General features: G+C 47.8%; 1 protein-coding gene across 6 annotated transcripts in view; it reads left to right on the top strand.

Moving 5' to 3' along the window:
• TTLL11 (tubulin tyrosine ligase like 11) overlaps positions 1 to 19,138 on the top strand; it is a 230,512-nt gene that overhangs the window by 191,104 nt on the left and 20,270 nt on the right. For all 6 annotated transcript variants that reach the window (XM_045082352.1, XM_045082349.1, XM_045082348.1 and 3 more), the window contains one exon: positions 3,852 to 3,958. In XM_045082352.1, coding sequence (XP_044938287.1) covers positions 3,852 to 3,958 — 107 coding nt within the window. Of the gene's footprint in view, positions 1 to 3,851; positions 3,959 to 19,138 lie in introns of those variants that run through there.

Raw genomic sequence — 19,138 nt, 5'->3', positions numbered from 1 at the left:
TTAGCTTTCACCTTATGGAAAACTCTCCAGGAGAAATAAGCTGTTTTTCTTTCACAGAGAAGGATGAACACAAAAGAAATTCTATAAATGGGATTTTACAGTGTGGAAAAAGTTGGTTTCTAAATTTCCCATGTGATGTCAGTGGTTGTTGAGAGGAAATGGGGCTGATAATTTCAGATCTTTCTATACATGGGCTCCTAATGAATGATTTGTGATTATCTCCTATCATATGTGCCCAAATCCCTTTGATTCTGGGGGAAAAAAACTAAAGAAGACAAAACATTTCTTCAAAATGGCTCTGTGTCATGGAGGAAGGCTAGGAGCTGCCCTTTAATACTTCTCCGTATGTGCCAGGCACTGAGCTACTCCTTAAAATGGCTTTGAATGGTGAGTCGTCTTATCTTCATTGTACAAATCAGGAAAGAACCTCAGTGACTTGTTCAAGGTCACATAGCAAAGTCAAGATTCAAACTCCTGTGCATGTATTTCCGAGCTCTTTTTGTCCCATGCACCTCCCCAGACTATCCTTTGTCAAGAATTGTCCTGTTTCTCCTGTATTGCTTGGACTACTCTTCCACGGAAGAATTTATCCCTCCACTCCTTAGTCATTTCAGGAATTTCATCCCAGGGCATAAGGGGAAATGGTTCAAATGATTAAGAGCTACCAAGGCTTCATGTTTTCTACCCCAGACTCTGAGGTCACTTCCACCCTCCGAGAATGGCATCCAAGACAGGTTCAGCTCTGCACTACTCACTGGGCTCCGAATCCCACCTACTCATAATGGGCACAAAATTCATTCTGTAGTGATCGATGGATAAATGCAAAATTCATTCTAAACATGTTGTTACAAGGAGGCACTCCCTGTTTGGGTCAACTGAGAATATTTGGTGACCATGGGGACAAACCGAGGAGACTCTGTCCCCAAAAGACCCTGGTTGTCTTCCCTAGCCTTATATCCCAAAGTTCCCCCAACAGGGCCTCTCTAGAGACTCCCACTTTCCCAGGCCCACCTGAGACTTTGCCTTGAATCCTGGGTTCTTCCTACGGGCCTGGGCTGGGTCATCTCACGACTTCTCCCTGAAGCTCCTTAATCAACAACTCTCTCCTCCAGGGTAAGACTAGATGTGAATCCTAGCTGTGTGATCTTGGGCAAGTCACGTCCCTGCTCTTCAGTCTCATCTTACCTGTCATTGAAATGGGACTAAGAATACTTCCATCACAGGGCGGTTATGAAGATCCAGGGAGCCAATGGGCAGGAGAGGGCCTGGCCTACGGATGGGTACCCAAGAAATGCCTACAGAAGCAAAATTCTTTTAAAGCCTCTCCTGTCTCCTGCAGCCAGCATGGGTTTCCCCCTTTCCCCTGTCCAGGCACCAGATGTAGCAACCAAATGTGTTTGTGGGCATCACTAGGGAAGATGAGTTACCTTGGTTCCAAGAATTCTCTTTGGTAAATTACAGCTCCTGCTAAAGGTTTGACACTGCTATTTTCTACCTGTCAGAAAAAAATAACTATATACCAGTGGTCAGTTTGGTTTCCCTTTTTATACTCCATTAACCCACAGAGCAAGCCGGGCAGAGCTCCTGTCCCATGGGGGAGCAGGTAATCAGGAGGACACCGATATGATAATTAGGGGAACGCGGTGGCTCTTTTTAATGAAGCTTTGAAAAATGAGCAGTGTGGGTTGTCGACACACCCCGGGAGAAGCTGGAGCATCGTCTCCAGCGGAACCCAATAGAGATAGCCATCCTGGTGACAGGCGACGTGAAAAGCTCTGCGTCCATTGACATGTTGTTACCAGGGCTCAGTAACTGTGCGCTGATGTGTTTGAAGTCCGCCACTGGTGACTTGTGATTGAAATACGGAGCAGGAGCCCAGGAGGGAGCGGGAGGTGAATTGATGGCCTGGGAAATACTGGTGGGAAAGATAGGAAGGAAGAGGCCGGGATGGAGAGAGGGAGCGAGCAGGTGTGCTGGCATGCATGGAACACCGATGTCATCTGGGCACCCTGCCGGGCACACGTCCAGGCACCACGGTCAGGGGTGTTCATGGGTTTGGAGAGGGGCTTCGGGGTGCCCAAATCCTGCTTGCCAATCAGCCCCTCTCCTGTGGGGTTCCTAAGGGAGCTATTCACACGAGGGCTAAAGACAAATGGGAAATCAAAGAACCACTTTATCATTAGCTGAGGCAGTGGATGAGGACATGTTCGGAGAGTTAAAAGCATCACTGAATGTAGTGCAGGCAGACAGCTGGCTCAGAGGTCTAGCTTCAGGATTCCCAGGGCAAACCCAGCCTGTGTTGGGACTCGCTTCCCAGCACGACCCTGTTCAGAAAGGTGGTGCGTCTGGACAAGGCAAGGCCTCCCTTCAGTCTGGACAGAGAACCTGGGCGTGCGTACCCAGTCAGTCTGCCTGGCGAGCACCAGATCTCCAGAATGGACAGGGCCACTTGCTGAAAGGGCAGCCCCAAGCAGCCTCTGAAGGGTCCACATTCGAGCCCTGGAAGAGGAATTGGGAAAGGAGGGAGAGAGAGGGAGGAGAAGCAACAACTGCGGGCCCCCGGGTACCAGGCACCTGCTGGGTTCTTGGCGTGTGCTGCTTCATCTCATCCCAGCCCCCACGCGGGCGGTAGTCTTCTCTTCTTTTTAGGTATCAGCAAATAGAGGCATCGAAGGTTTCAGTAAATGCTCACAGTCACACGGCTAGAAAAAGCCAGAGCCAGCATTTCAATCCTGGTCTGTCTGATGCCCAAATCACGCTCTCCTCAAGTGTGCCAGACTGCCTCCCCACATCTCCAGACCCGAAAAACACAAACCACAAAAAACAAAACGAAACAAAACCAAGAGGGGAGGGGGAGGATTGCAAACACGCCTCTGTGCTCAGACGGGGAGCTGATGTGGGACTGAAAACCTGGTTATCTGAGCCTCTCTGCACTGGAGGAAATCAACTAGGGGAACTTCTGAACTCTGAGGCCAGCCCGTCCCTGGCCCTGCCATTTCCAGTTGACTCGCCAAAGTCAGGAATGAGCGTGGAGGGGCCCCACAGCACCGTGCCTCAGCCCATGCAAAGGGCATGGGCTAGCTGTGCTCGTCTGTGCTGGGAGTCTTGGGCTTGCCATGGCTGTTTGGGGCCCGTGTGACATCTCAGGGGACAGATTTAGATAGGAGCAGTGCAGGAACCTCAAGCCCCTGCCTGTAAGTTTGGGCCCAGGGACTCATCGGGTGAGCATTCCAGTGGGGACTCACTTCTGGATGGCAGTGATGTCTTCTGTCTGAACTCATGACATGGCTGTTTTCTTTGGGTCCCCCAGCGGGTCACTGTCACCCAAAAGACACTGGTAAGAGAGAAGAGCACCCAGGTCCGGCTTTTCTTTCTCCTCTTAGAGACTAATGGATACGAGGTAAAGACAGGCATAGGGACAATTTCTGAAACATGGGATTCTCATTCCCCCTCGGAGCGGGCAGAGACCTCCACCGGGAGGTGTTAGAAGAGGTCAAACACAGCGACTGTTTTGTAAGGATGGAACCTGAGGCTCAGGAACAGGAGATGGATTCTCTAGGGCGGTCAGCTTCCAAGCGGCAGAGCCAGATTCAACTCAAGACGTGCCATCCTCAAGTCCTGGCTCTTTCCAGCCCTTTAGAATGGGCCAAATGACAGAAACCCACATAATCTATCCTTCGATTACATTTTCAGCCTTCTTTCCCACCACCCCAGCCTTAAACCCATCGCTAATCCCAGCTGTGGGAAGGCGGGGCCTCCAGGCAGGACCCCCAGCCCAGGGAAGGCGTGGAGGCAAACGGAAGAGGCCACGCCCCTTCTAGCAGTAATATGTCCCCTCCCGTCTTTGGCAGGAACTGCAAACTCAGCAGCAGCAGCTTGTCCATGGCGGCCGTGGACATCCTCTACATTGACATCACAAGGAGGTGGAACTCCATGACGCTGGACCAGCGGGACTCGGGTAGGCACCTGAGGACTGGCCTCCGCCCTGTCTAGTGCGAGTCCAGAGGGTGGGCGGGACCCTTTGGGTTTTTTCTTATTCAGGGTCAAGCTGGGGAAAGAGGAGGGTTACCGGGTCAGCTCTAGATATCGCTAGAGGGATTGAGCTGAACTTGAATTCAGGAGCCTGAATTCCTCCACCAAGGCTGTGCCCACTCAAATTCAAATGCCACCATTAGAATTCCTTGTCTCTGCTTAAGGCTTTGATTATACTCGCTTAATCGTTCATGTGCTCATCTCTTGGCACACATGTACTAGCGTGTGCTGGGCCAGGCCCTGGATAGACAGGAGCGAGTAGCACTTGGCTCTCACTCACTGTAGACCAGGGAGGCAGAGGAGAGCCCAGCGCTGGCATGCCGTGCTGTATGCTGGCGTGGAGGGGGTGCAGGGGAGGGAGCCCAGCGGAGGAGATCCTGTGGAGGGAGGCCTGAAGAAGACTTCTTGGAGAAGGGTGAGTGGGAGAAGCCAGTGAACAGGGCAGCATGGACCCTTCTGGCAGGCGTGGTCTGGCTGAGACATGGACACAGGTGGGGAAGGCTCAGATAACCCCAAGAAACTTGGAGGGACTAGAGCAGGAGGGGAAGGGAGAAGCGGCAGTGATGGGCTTGCTAGAGCCATCCAGGCCTTGAATCCACATAGAAGAGTTTGCTCTTGATCCCCTAAATTATGGTGGGGTGGGTGTGGGGAGGATGAAGAGTTCCGTTAGAAGGATCCACCTTGGGGTGAACGCATTTCTGATCTTCTTCCTCACACCGTGTTTTTCCATTTGTATAAATCATAAAATTACGCCGTGCTTCCATGCATAGTCCTCATTAAACCTCCCCGTGAGCTAGTGCACTAGGTATCAGCGTTTGAATTTCACAGACGGTAAACTGTAGCTCGGGTGACCGGGCACCCAAGCTTCCCTCCCTTGGGCTGCCTCCTGGCCAAAGGGACGCCAGGCAGGAGGGGGCGCCTTGCGGAGCAACTTTCTCCTGTGATCTGGTGGGGAGGTCAAGAAATCAGAGCTTGGGAGACCCAGATTACCACTGACTGTGCCATTTTCTACCCATGTGAGCTGAGAAAGCCATTCTGCCTCCTGTCTCCGCTTCCTCTTCCGTAAATGGGGCCAACCGTACCTGCTCGCCAGGGGTGCCCTGCGGTCTCTGTATCCATGGGTGGGAATGTGGGAATGTGGACCCTTGCTGGCAATACGAAGGGGCTCATCTTATCAGTGGGCAGGGCTTGGGGAGAACCCCGGGGGTGGGTCTGTGTGAGCGTGAGGGGCTCCCTGTCACATCCTACCCGCCCCCCCCCCCCGCCCCACAAATGGGCTACAGCTTTTGACCGCAGAGATCATCACCTTTTAAATAATGATGCCACCAGCTGCTGTGGTTGGGCGAGTCCGACGCGTGAGCTCTCCGCCCGGTGCTTCGTGGGCGCAGCCCTGGCTGGAATTCTGGAAGGGGGTAGAATCACCTCCCCCAGAGAGGGGTTCAGCCTCTAGGGGTTCACCTAAGGCTGAACCTCGGCCTTAGGTGGCGGGCGTGGCCGTCACACCAAGCTGCCACAGGTCCCCTTGCGGGCTGCTTGACCCTGCGAGGTGGTCCTGGGGTAGGATGACCACCCAGCTCCCTACGGCTCTCCTTCCGTGAATGCAAAAGCGAACCTCAGGGAATACCGGTAGGCACCGGGTCCACAAGGTGAGTTCCACCGCGTGTCTGTGGGCGGAGCGCCCTTGCAGCCCTCCCTGGCAACTAGCCACGGCTGGAGATGGCGCGTCTTCCGAATCGGGCAGATTAATTATCATCTCGAGGACGGAAGGCGCTCACATGACAGTTGAGCTGCGCGCTTTTTGCTGACGCCTTCAGAAAGCGAAGAAGTGTTGGCTCTGTGAGTTGAATGCAGGGAGTCCTCGCAGGATCCTGTGGAGGGGGCCGGGAGAGGGGGTGGGGGTGGCGGCGGAATTATTAAATATTGAAATTGATCAGGAGTAGCAGCAGGAAGCTATTTATCATGTTTTATTGCTGCAAACTAGCATTACCATCTGGCCCATTGTTAATTCTGAATAGCTTTTCATGTTTTGTTTGCCTCTTAAATTGCTCTCTGTAAGCGGAATCCACAGGGGCTGTCCACAGCACAGGCTCGGGTGAGGTTTTCTGGGGTCTGCCAGGATCTCTGCGTCCTGCTGACCAAGCGAAAGCGATGAGAATAATACCAGTTTTTAGCACCTACTGACAGGCAAATGCGGGGCTGGGATCTCCCAGGCCTGTGGCCATGCCCGGGTCATCAGTCCTTAGCAGCAACTGGGATTTCAAGATTCCCCTCCCTGGCTGGTTCTCACCCCAGACCTTCCTAGTGGGTGATTGTATCCCATTTCACAGATGAGCATCCTGAGGTTCCAAGAGCAAGTGACTTGTCTAAAATCTTACAGCCAGTGAGTAGCAGAGACCCCCAAGTGAAGTCAAGCCTCCTGCCTCCTGGCCCAGGATGCTGTCCCCTATCCAGCACCGCCCCCCCCCCCCAACCAGCAGTGGTGTTCATTTGAGTGATGGGGGAGGGAGCAGGGCTGGTAAAGCACGGAGGTGAAAGGTCAACTCATAGAGCACAGGGCCTCTGGGAAGATGGAACTGGAGTGGGAGGTTGGTTGCCTGGTGTGAGCGCCTGTCTCCCCTGACGTCATCCTCGGAGTTTGACTCCTGTTTCCATGGTTCCTGAAATGAAATCACAGACTTGGGGGGTGTGGGGTACAGATAGTGGGGGCTGGGTATTACAGCCAGAGAGGAGAAGCCTGTCTGTGCCCAGGGTCTCAGGGACTACTACTGTCTGGCAGCTGGCAAAGAACAGGGGCCCCGTTCTTGCTTCCTGAGAAGGCTGGTCTGACACCCCGATTCTCAAGGATAAGGTGCTTCTGAAGTCAGCCACATTCTTGGGAGCATTTGGGAAGCTCCCAAAGAGCACAAAAGGACGTTTGTGGTTGGGTGGTGGTTTTTTCTTTGGGTGAGGATCAGCAGAAAGAACCAGACAGTCCTCGTTCCTTCCCTCCATGGTGCCGAGCCAAAGGATCCTCGTGCTCTCAGTTGCAGCTAAGTCCTGGCCAGAGGTGTGGAAGCCCAGTCAGATGGGAGCAGCTTTATCTACCCCAGAGCTGCCGTGGAGCTGACAAGAGAGTAGTCAGAAGAGAGATAGAACTGGGCTGTCATTCTCAGAGGGCACACATTCACTCATTCAACAAACAGGTAATGAACATGTTAGCAGGTATTGGGCTGATGGGAATATAAATTATTTACAGATCCTGCCCTTGAGAAAAAAAGTAATAGAGACCATTTACTGCACATTTACTATGTGACAGAAATACTAAAGGCTTGTTATGAATTCTCCCATTTACTTCTCCCACAGCCCTGTGAGATAAGAGTTTTTCTCCCATTTGACAGACAAGAAGCCCGAGGCTTCAAGCGGTGAATTTAAACAGGTGTGTCAAGTACATCAGTGGGGACCCTGGGATTTGAACCAAAAGCCGTCTGCATTCAGAGCCTTTTCATTATACCCAGTGTTTCTAGCCACACAAGTGAAAAGGACACACAGTTGACAGTTGTCGTAGGGTATGGCCAGAACCCCCATAGGGAAGCAACAAAGGAGAGGCGCTGTGAGGGTAAGAAAAAGAACATATACAAAGCCCTGAGCATGGTGCGCATCCCAGAAAAGTCACCCTCTATGAGTTCAGTATCCCTGAAGGCTGGCACAGGGCCAGAGCAAGATCTTGCTCAGTGCCCAGTGGATGTTTGATGAGCAGATAAATAGCGATAAAATATGTCCTGCATCCCCGAAATAGGATGTTCCGAGTGTGAGGGCCACGGCTTATGGTAGAGGTGGTCTCACCGACAGAGTCTCCCTTTCTGCTCCTTAACATCCTGCAGAAAACACCATCCCGTTTGGCGAAGAGCATCACCCTACACCCAGCACCAGCTGTGTCTAACTGCTCGGGCAAGGTCCCCTTTCTGGAAGCCAGTCCAGACCTCCCTTCCTCCCTTAGGAGGCTTCAGCAGCCGCTGAAGGGGTTAACCCAATTCCTGAAGTCTGAAACCTTAATGAAACCTGCATGGGGAGACCCTACTATTTAAGGGGAAAAAGAAAAACAGTCTTTAGAAAGATAAGTGAGAAAAAAAATCAAAACTAGTATATAAAAAAAAAAGATTTCGCATCATGAACTCTAAATCTCAGACCATTCTTTTAAGCAGCCTTGTTTTCTATCTTTTTTTTTTCCCCAGAACTGGAATTAGGGCACAGAACTGGATTAATCATAATCCTTGGTTCATTGAGAGCCTTCCAGCCCCATCCACACATAACCTGCTTTTATCTAGTCAGCTTTTTAATTTAGTAATTTTTAAATAATGTAATAAGCATCCACGACTCACCACCTAAAAGGAAATCTAGGACTTGACAATAACCCACGCCCAGCAGGTGGCTCTCCCCCAGCACTAGCCCATTCCCCGCCTCTTTCCACCCACAGGACCCTCGTCTGGATCCTGCGCTTGTCAGTCCCTGGATAGTCTTGCTGCTTCTCTGTTAGAATGTCAACCACTACTTAGGAGCGTCATGGAATTTAGCAATACGTAATCTCACACTGCTCCGGGAGGCCAGCGTAATCAGCATTCAAATAAATAAATAAAGATTTCAATTTGCAATTCTAGAATTTCTAGCAGAACGGAAATCTAAAATGCAGGTCTTCTCAGCCAAACTGAGGTCTGGTAGCCCTGTCGTTGCCCAGAATCCAATGAAGGAACAAATGTGTCAGTAAAGATGCAGTCATTTCATGTAAATTGCACTCCCAAGCACCTCCTTATCATTGAGACTTTGCTCTCAACTCTTCCCAGAGTGGAATTTCACTTCTCTGTGCTAGAGACGAGGACAGCATCACGATGAGGCAATAAAAGGTAGTATTACTGCGTCATCTATGAGAGACCAACGTTTCACTGGCAAAGGGAACATTTGAGCCCAGCACCTGGACATCTTGTCCATCTAACACACAACCGGCATCTGGAGTCTGTCCCAGTAATCAATGGAACATGATTGCAAAGCAAGAAAACAGGGATTGAAGGGTCTTTCCTACCCACCCCCCTCCCCGCTTCTCCACCCATTCAAGCACGCCTGCGCGCACACACCCCCTGCTTGCAGAGGGAAATCTAGGAGTGGCATCGTTTAATGTCTGATACATCCTGCATTTCTTCTGCTGCCTGAAGAATGCCTGAGCTACATGGCCCCCCTTCCTGGCCTGGGGCTGCCTGAGTTTGAGCGGCACTTATAACCGAAGCCACAGGCTCCGGGATCCAACAGACCCGGCCTCGAATCCGAATCTGAGCTCTGCAACTTGGCTAGCAGGTTACATAACTCCCTTAGAGCCTCACGTTCTTCCTCTGCAAAATGGAGATAGCAATGGTGCCCACCTCCTAAAAACAGTACCTGGACAGCCGTGGCATGGCTCAGGAAGGGGCTGCCCCTGCCACAGTCACATGCTTGGCTCTCGCTGCGCTCCTCTCTCCGGAAATGCCTCCCTCACCTGCTCATGCCCAGGGCTCCGTAGGTGCTGGGACCCGAGGAGGAAGTGCCTTCCTGCCGGGTCTGTGACTGTAAACCGCCTAGTGCCTCACTGCTGTCGCCTCCCATTTCCTCGCCCCTGAGTCCCACACCACACTGCGGGGTGGTGTGGCCAGGAAGAGGGGGTGCGCGGTGGTGCTGTGAGACTGGGGAGGGCTAGAGGCTGTTAGCCAGCCTCCCTGCACACCTGCTGTGGTCTCCGAAGGCCGGCTCTGGCCATTCCTTCCCGTGTCTGCTCTCACACTGGGGGTGGTCGCTGCGGTGCCCCCCAGCCCTCCTCTGCGTCACGTCTCCATGCGAAGCCACCAGTAGCACCTGCGGGCGCTGGTCTAAGACCCCAGTGCTGGGGTAGAGCATCTGCAAGAGGGAGAGCCTCGCAGACTGGACCCCCCTCCCCCGCAGCCGCCACCACTCTCACTAGCCCCCCACTCACTCACTCCAGCCGGGGTAGCCGCCACCTTGGAGGGCCTCCACGAGGCAACTTACCTCTGCTGGAAACCCCTCCCCTTGCACCACTACCGCCCAGGCCATCTCCATAAGGAGACCCTCAGGCTGGGCCCCCTCCCCGTCAGCCTGCTGCTCCTTAACAACACCGATCGCAGCCACTTAAATGCCATGGAATGAGTGTGGCCTTTGCCCTTGAAGCTAGACTTAACCTCCGTGAAGCCGAGCGCTATGCCCGGCACATAGTAGGTGTTCTGCAAACGTGTCAGAGGAGCTCAGATCAGACCCTGACGATCAGCAGCGCCCGTGGGCGTCTGAGTCTTATGACTGTCTCTCACCAAATTTCCTCAGTCGACTTATGCAAATCAGGTGCCTCCTATACTTTCATCAGCTGGAATGAGCCCCAAGTAAAATGTATTTGGTTAACGATGTACTGAAATATTTAAAAGTATTTTTACTTGGTGTTTAACAAAGCCTGGCTTATACATATACATGGACGGCCCCCTCCCTCTGAGATCGGGGAGGCGGCGGATCACTCGGCGGGTTCCATGCCGCGCCTCTTGCAACGTGTCTGGCGCAAGCGACATTCTTCAGCCTTGGATTTTCTTGAAGTCAGATGGTCTGGATGCGTGCCCTACATGCTTACAAAATAGGCAGCATCAGAATCATCCTTAATAAAGGCAAGCGAGCCGGCAGAGAGGCCCGCGTACCCTCTCCCTCACACAGACCCTGGCGGGCCTGCCGCCTCGTGGGCTGCGTGTTCTGGAATCACTTCTCCCCTCCGCAAGGGCTGCCAGGAGCCCCCGTGTCCCGGGCACCGATTCGTCATCCTCTCCACCGTCACCTCTGGGGTGAAGGGAACAGGCTGTCTGTCCACTGAGCTGGTCTGCCCCGCCGGACCCTCAAAACTCACAAAAAGGGAAAAGCAGAATGATAGTTTATGCAGCGCCACCCGCCTCTTTGCTTGTGCCTGTTGCTTACCACTGTGGACCCTGCAGGGACAGCCACGGGGGAGGGAGGTTGTCGGGGAAGTGGGAGCCCCCGAGTCATGTGGCCTGTGGTCCCACAGCGACACCCCCCAGCTGGCAGCTCTTGGAGGGGACACTTCAGCTCTGCAAGCTTCAGTTTCCTTTAAAAGGGGGCTGATGACATCCGCCTTGGGTTGTTTTAAGAATTTAGTGAGGAAGAGTATGCCTGGCTCAAACAAGTGTTTGTGGATCTGTCTGTCTGTCTGTTTGAAGCACTGTCGAGGTTCCTGACGTTTGTGTGTGCTTTACAGATTACAAAGCACTCTCCCCGTCCTCTTGGAATTCCTGGTGAGCTGGGTCTTATTCCCACGAACCCATTCTCAGAAGAGGAAACTGAGGCTTGGGGGGATGGGGCAGAGCGGGTTGGGGGGTGGAGCAGAGTGGGAGGGAACCCTGTCCCGAGCCTCTGCCTTGTGCTGCCTAGGAAGTGACAACAGTCACAGCCGCATGAAGATGCAAGGGCCCGGCCAATCCCCAAATGTCCCCAGGCCCAAGACCCTGATTCAGTGACCCAGGCATCCGTAAGGATTGGGCAGAGTTGTGTTTGGTCCCAGTCTTGGCTCAAGGAGACATTGGCTGTGACAGACACATCTGGGGGGCTTCTCCCCCAGGCAGCCCCCCATCTGTTTCTCCTCCCGCCAGAGAATCCCCTGTTTGGGTACTCTCTACTGTCACAAATACGGCACAGAAGCTCCCCACAGCCCTGCTCCTCAGAGTTGAGGAAGTGAGGCCTGGCCGGGTTAAGGGCCACCACTGATGGTGCCCAGCTAGTATGAAGAATTTATGGGAACGTTGAGCAGATAGTACAGAGAATTCCCATCTGTCCCCCTACATTGTCCACTCTTATATCTTGTATGACTATATGCATATTAGTGAATAAATATCAATACGTTATTAAAGTCCATAGTTTACATTAAAGTTGATGCTGTGTTTTCTATGTGTTTTGATAAGCGCATAATGTAATTTCCCCAGCGTTATAGGACCATACAGAATAGTCTCACGGCCCTAAAAATCCCCGGTGTCCCACCTGTTCCTCCTGCTCACCCTACACCCCTGACAACGTTCTGCTGTGTCCTTAGCTTTGCCTTTTCCTGAATGTCACACGATGGGAATTGTACCGTGCCTGCCTTTTCAGACTGGCTTCTTTCACTTAGCAGCGTGCATTTAAGGGTCTTCTGTGTCTTTTTGTGACTCAGTCGCTCAGTTCTTTATGTTTCTGAGCAGTGGTCCACTGAACGGTTACATCACAGCTCGCCAATCCTTTCACCTATTGAAGAATATCTTGGTTGCTTCCAAACTTTGGCTATTATGAATAAAGCTATTATAAACATTTGTGCGCAGGCTTTGTGTGGACCTAAGTCTTCAGCACAAGTGGGCAAATACCTAGGAATGTGATTGCTCAGTCATGTAGTAAGACTGTGTTTAGCTTTGTAAGAAACTGCCAAACTTTCAAAGTGGCTGTACCCTTTCATGTTTCCTGAACAATGAATAAGATTGCCTTGTCAGCATTTAGTATTGTCAGGCTTTGGATTTAGCCATTGTAATGGGAGGGTAGTGGTGTTTCATTGTTTTCATTTGCATTTCCCTAAAGACGTGAGATGTTGAGTATCTTTCCATTTGCTTATTTGCTTTCTGTACATTTTCTTTAGTGCGATGTCCATTCAGATCTTTTGCCTGTGTTTCAACTGGGCCATTGGGTTGCTTTCTTCCATATTGTTGAGTTTTAAGAGTTCTTTGTATATTTTAGATACAAATCCTTTATCAAATATGTCTTTTGGAAGGGTTTTCTCCCAACATGTGGCTTATCTTTTGAATTTCATAAGTGTCTTTTGCAGAGCAGTTCTTGGTTTCATTAAAGCCTAACGTCATTTTATTTTTTGGTGTTTTTTGTTTGTTTGTTTGTTTGTTTGTTTTTGCTTTCATGGATCTCGCTTTTGGTGTTGTATCTCAAAATGCATAACCAAATCCAAGGCCCTCCAGATTTTTTCCTATACTATCTTCTAGAAGTTTTATAGTTTTGTATTTTACATTTAGGTCTATGATATATTTTGAGTTAATTTTTGTGAAAGGTACAAAATCTGTGTCTAGATTTGGGGGGGAGGGTGATGAATATGGATGTCCAATTATTTCAGCACCATTTGTTGAAATGACTAGTTGTCCCCACCCCAGCCCCCCCATTGAATGGCCATTGCTCATTTGTCAAAGATTAGTTGATTACATTTGTGTAAGTCTATTTCTGGACTCTCTATTCTGTTCCATTGATCTATTTATATGTTCTTTTGCTAGTATGATGTTGTTTTTTTGGGTTCTTTAAAATATTTTATTTATATATTTGACAGATAGAGAAAGCACGAGCGGGGAGCTTAGGGGGGTTGTAGAGGGCAAGGGAGAAGTAGACACCCCACCGAGCGGGGAGTCTACTCGGGACTTGATCCCAGGACCCTGAGATCATGACCTGAGCAAAATCAAGAGTCAGACACTTAACCAAATGAGTCACCCAGGCACCCCCCCATATAAATTTTAGATTCACTTTAATATCCACAAAATGACTTGCTGAGATTATAATTTGGAATGTGTTGACTTACATACCTTTTCTTTTCTTGTCTTTCTATACTAACCAAGACTCCCAGTACAATGCCGAAAAGAAGAGGTGAGAAGGGGACATCCTTGCCTTGTTCTCAGTCTTAGGGGAAAAGCATCTAGTTTCTCTCCACTAAGTATGATGTTAGCTGTGGGGTTTTTTAAAAAAATAGATATTCTTTATCAAGTGAACAAAATTTGTTTAGAGGATGTTTTTCTTTTAAATCATGACTAGGTATTTGATTTTGTCAAATGTTTCTCCTGGATCTATCAGTATGATCATATGATTTTTCTTCTTTGGCTTACTGTTGCAATAGATTACATTAATTGATTACTGAATATTGAAACAGCCTTGCACACTTGGAATAAATCCCGTTGGCAATGGTGTGTAATTCTTTTTATACACTATTAAGTTTCATTTGCTAAAATTTTATTGAGGATTTTTGTATTCATGTTCATGAGACCTATTATTCTATAGTTTTCCTTTCTAATAATGCCATTATGTATTATTAGGGTAATGCTGGTTTCATAACAGAATTGGGAGAGTAGTGGTATTTCATTGTTTTCATTTGCATTTCCAAAAAGACATAAGATATTGAGTATCTTTCCATTTACTTATTTGCTTTCTGTTACACCTTCTTCGGTGCAATGTCCGTTCAGATCTTTTGTTGTATTTCAGTTTCCCCTCTGCTTTTATATCCCAGAGGAAATTGTAGAGAATTAGTATAATTTCTTTCTTAAGAATCCTAGATTTGCTAAATCTCTTTCTTAATGTTTGGTAGAATTCACCAGTGAAACCATAAGGGACTACTGCTTTCTTTTTTGAAAGGTTGTTAATTATTGATTCGATTTCTTTAATAGACATAATCCTATTCAGATTATCTGTTTCTCTTTACACGAGTTATGGTAAATTGTGTCTCTCAAGGAATTAGTCCACTTCATCTAAGTTACCAAATTTGTAGGCAGAGTTATTAATAATATTCCTTTACTATCCTTTTTTTTTTTTTTTTTTAGAGAGAGAGAGAGAATTTTAAGCAGGCTCCGCACCCAATACAGCACACACAGAGCCCAACATAGGGTTCAGTCTCACATACCTAAGATCATGACCTGAGCTGAAAGCAAGAGTTGGATGCTTAACTGGATGATCCCCCTGGGCACCCCTCCTTTATTATCCTTTTTAATGTCCATTGGATCAGTAGTGATTACCCTTCTTTCATTTCTGATATTAGTAATTATTAATTACCAATTAGTAGTCTAGTAATCTGCTCCTTTTTTCCTCTCGCCTGGCTAAGGTTTACCAATTTCATTGATGTCTTCACAGACTAAATTTTGTTTCATTGACTTTTTCTATTAATTTCCTCTTTTAATTTCATTGATTTGTGCTCTTATTTTTATTATTCCTTCTCATATGCTTACTTTGGGTTTAGTTAGCTCTTCTTTTTCTAGTTTCCCAAGGCGGAAGCTTAGATGATTGATTCTAGATCTTTTATCTTCTCTAATAGGTGCATTCTAGATCTTTTATTTTCTCTGATATGTGCATTCAATGCTATAAATTTCCCTCTAAACACAGCTTTCACTGCACCCTACAGAATTCAGTCAGTTCTATTTTCATTTTTTCATTGAGTTTAAAATATTTTAAAATTTCTCTTGATACTTCCTTTTGGACCCATATGTTGTTTGGACATGTACTATTTTATCTTCAAATATTTGGGGACTTTCCAGCTATCTTTCTGTTACAAATTTTTGGTTTAATACCACTGTGGTCTGAGAGCATGCTTTGCATGATTTCTGTTCTTTTGTATTTGTCAAGGTGTTTAATGGCCCAGAATGTAGTCTATTTTTGTGAATGCTCCATGTGAACTGAAAAGAATGTGTATTCTGCTCTTGTAAGATGAAGTATTTTTTACACGTCAATTAGATCCAGTTGATTGATGGTGCTGTTCAATCCAACTATATCCTTACCAATTTTCTGCCTGCTGAATCTGTCAATTACTGAGAGAGGGGTGTTAAAATCTCCAACTTAATAGTAGATTTGTCTATTTTCCCTTGCAATTCTATCTGTTTTGCCTCACATATTTTGACACTCTGTTTTTAGCTACATACATTCTAAGGATCATTATGACTTCTTGGAGAATTGACCCCTTTATCATCATGTAATGCCCACCTTTATCCCTGATAATATTCTCTGTTCTGCAGCCTGCTTCATCTGAAATTAATTTGCCTACTCCTACTTTCTTTGGTTAGTGACATATCCTTCTCTTTCCCTTCACTTTTTATTTATGCCTTTATGTTCAAAGAGGGTTTCTTATAAACAGCATAGAATTGGATTTTGTTTTTTATGTATTCTAACAATCCCTGTCTTTTAATTGACCTATTTAAACCATTCACATTTAAAGCAGTTATTGGTATGAATTCTTTACATATTTGGTAGAATTCACCAGTGAAGCCATGTGGCCCTAGAGTTTTGTTGCTTGGGAGGATTTTGATGACTGATTCAATCTCCTTACTAGTACTCAGTCTGCTCAGAAATTCTGTTTCATCATGATTTAGTCCTGGGAGGCTGTATGTTTCAAGAAACATATCCATTTCTTCTCTGTCATCAAAGACACTGTTCCTGGACATTCTCCTTTTCTTCATTCTTTCTTTTTCTTTGCATTTTAGTTTGTGACATTTCAATTGACATGTCTTCAGGCTCACTGATTCTTTCCTTGGCTCTGTCTGGTCTACAGATGAGTCCACCAGGGGCATTCTTTATTTCTGTTTTGGTGTTTTTTATTTCCAACATTTTTTTTATTCTTTCTTAGAGTTTCCCTCTCTCTCCTTATGTTACCCATCTGTTCTAGAATGTTGTCTACTTCCTCCATTAGAGCCCTTAACATGTTAATCATCATTATTTTTAATTCTCCATTGCATGATTCCAACATTGTGTCATAGCTGTGTCTACTTGTGATGCTTGCTTTGTCTCTACAGACACATTTTTTTTTCTTGTCTTTTGGCAGATCTCAGAATTTTTTGTTTAAAGTCAGACATGGTAGATCAGGTAGTAGGAACTGAGGTAATGCAGCTGTCAGTGTGAAGCTTTATATTAACCCAACTAGAAGCTGGATTCTAATGTTTGCTGTAGCTGTAGGTGCTAGAAGCTTTAGTTTCCTTGGTTTTATTTTCTCCTTCTCTGGTCCTTGGGATTTCCTAAAAAAAAAAAAAAAAAAAAAATCCTTCTTGAACAGAATCTTGGTCTTGGAGCTGTCAATTGTTATCCAGTATTCTTACATTGGAGCCTTTTTGATGCAGCAGGAAGGTACTGGAGAGATAGAGCATTTGCTAATCTTGTGATTAAATCTCAATTTCTTAGTGGGCTTGAGTCTCTGGACTGTGACATCCAGAAGTGTTTCTTGGGCTTTTTTTTTCCTACCCTTCTGTGAGAGAGGAAAGCTGAAAGGGCTGGAGTTGTATAAATGCCCTTTCCTCGGGTCAGATAAGCCTCTGGGAAACTAGTCTCCTTTAAGGTCAGTATTATTTTATGGAGAACACTCAGAGCATATTTCAAAAAGATTACTTCCCCACACACACATTGTGCCTGAAGCATGTAGAGTTTTTCTCCAATCACCACTTTGAGAACCCAGTGGGTCCCTGGGGATAAAACCCACAGAAGTGTGGAGGACCCCTAAGACAGGGTGCCACACTCAGCCTCTAGCAATTCCTCAATCACAAATGAAGCATTCCTACCAGTTACTGTCTCCAGCAGCCACTGCTCCTGGTAAGCTGACCTTGGCTATGATTCTCTGTTTTCACATGTCTGTCCCATTTTCAGGATGGCACTTTGCCCTGTGACCTCAATTCTCTGACGGACATAAGGAAAGTCATTGGTTTTCAGTTTGCTCATCTTTTTTTTCTTATTGTGAGGATGGGAGTGATGACTTCCAAGCTCTTTCTGTGTCAGTGCTGAAGCTTGAAGTCCTCTATATATATTTTACACTTTTCACATCAATCTGGAAATTTACTCTTTCTATTCCAAGTTATAGAGAAGAGACCCAAGGCTCAGAGAGGTTAAGTAATGTGCCCAGGGTCACTCAGCTAATGAGTGGCAGAGCCAAAATTCTTTGTCTTCTAATTCTAATGGTTTTTTAGGAACTACCAATCCCAAGCATTCCAGAAATATTTAATATATAGGCCTTTTCAAGATTTTCCATGAATTCTTGGTGAAATCTGGACTTGGTCATTTAACCTGAGAATGAAATGAGAGTCTCATGATCTGCCTGACCAGTCTCTGTCTCTAGCCAAGAAAATGACCAAGTTAGCCAAGATAGAGCCTTATCCAGCCCAAGATCCCCCATCTCTCACATGGGGCCAGCTTCCGTATTCACTGGTAGCATCCTCCAATTTGTGTTTACTGCCATAGAATCATAGTGTTTAAAACTAGAAATGCCCGAGAGATCACTTATTCCAACACCTTTGCTTTACAGGTGAGACCCTGAATCCTAGGGACTCTGAGACCCTGGTAAGTTAATAGGAGAGCCACCTGCCATCCATAGGCTCACTACCTTGCTCTTTTTCCTAGATCTTTCTAGGAATTAAGTTCCACATTTATTTTTGAGATGGCCAATATATGACGTGCGATGAAACCTACACTCTGCCCCATCCTTTGCCACATGGGAGAAGGGGAAAGGCAGACAGCATGCCCATGGGCTGCCTCGCATCTCACTGGGAGATTTGGGACTTCTAGTGGTCAAGTGTGTCAGCCTTCATTAAGTCTACACTGAGGTCTAGGTAGACCAGTGGTTCTCAATGGAGGGTTGACTTTGTACCTCCTCCCATGGCCCTGAGGGCATTTGGTCATGTCTGGAGGTGTTTTTGGTTATCACAACTAGGGAAGGAGGAAAGTTGCTATTGGCCTCTAGTGGGCAGAGGCCAAGGATGCTTCTTAACATTCTGCATTACATGGGACAGATTCCCCAACAAAGCATTTTTTAGCCCCAAATGTGGAGAGTATCGAGGTTGAGAAAGCCTGAGATAACGCATACCCACTCAGAGTCTCCACTATGGCTCTCTGCTTACTTGAAATAGACACTTTTCCCTTTGGCTTCCCTTAAAGACAGCTCCTGGGCCAGAGGAGCAGTTCCCCGTGCCCGCCCACCCAAACCCACCCCCCGCCCCAATGCTCCTAGGAGGCAGCTGCCAACCAACGCAGGGTGGGAAAGGGTGTGCACCTGAACTGTTCCGCGAGACCTTACATGACTGAGGTGCTTTCTTCTTGGTAGCAGGTGGGTGTCTCTGCCCACACTTCCCCACTGATCACGTCTGTGAAGGGAGGAGGAAGCCTTATGTAAGCGCAGCCTCATACAACCTTCTGTCATTCTGGCACTCCAGGCCTTGGGAACACCCTCCCTCCCTCCGGAAGTCTCAGGGGAACGTGGCTCTGTTCTGAACCCGCCCTACGGGGTCTGCTGGCCAGCTTCCTCATCATCCCCTGCAACCCCAGCCCCTCATCCGAGCTCCACTCCCCTCCCACATACCCC

Source organism: Mustela putorius, unplaced genomic scaffold, assembly GCF_011764305.1.
Source record: "Mustela putorius furo isolate JIRA1106 unplaced genomic scaffold, ASM1176430v1.1 tig00000596_pilon_pilon_pilon, whole genome shotgun sequence".
Classification (NCBI taxonomy): Eukaryota; Metazoa; Chordata; class Mammalia; order Carnivora; family Mustelidae; genus Mustela; species Mustela putorius.
Note: the sequence above shows the minus strand (reverse complement) of the source record. Positions and strands in the feature narration are given on the sequence as shown.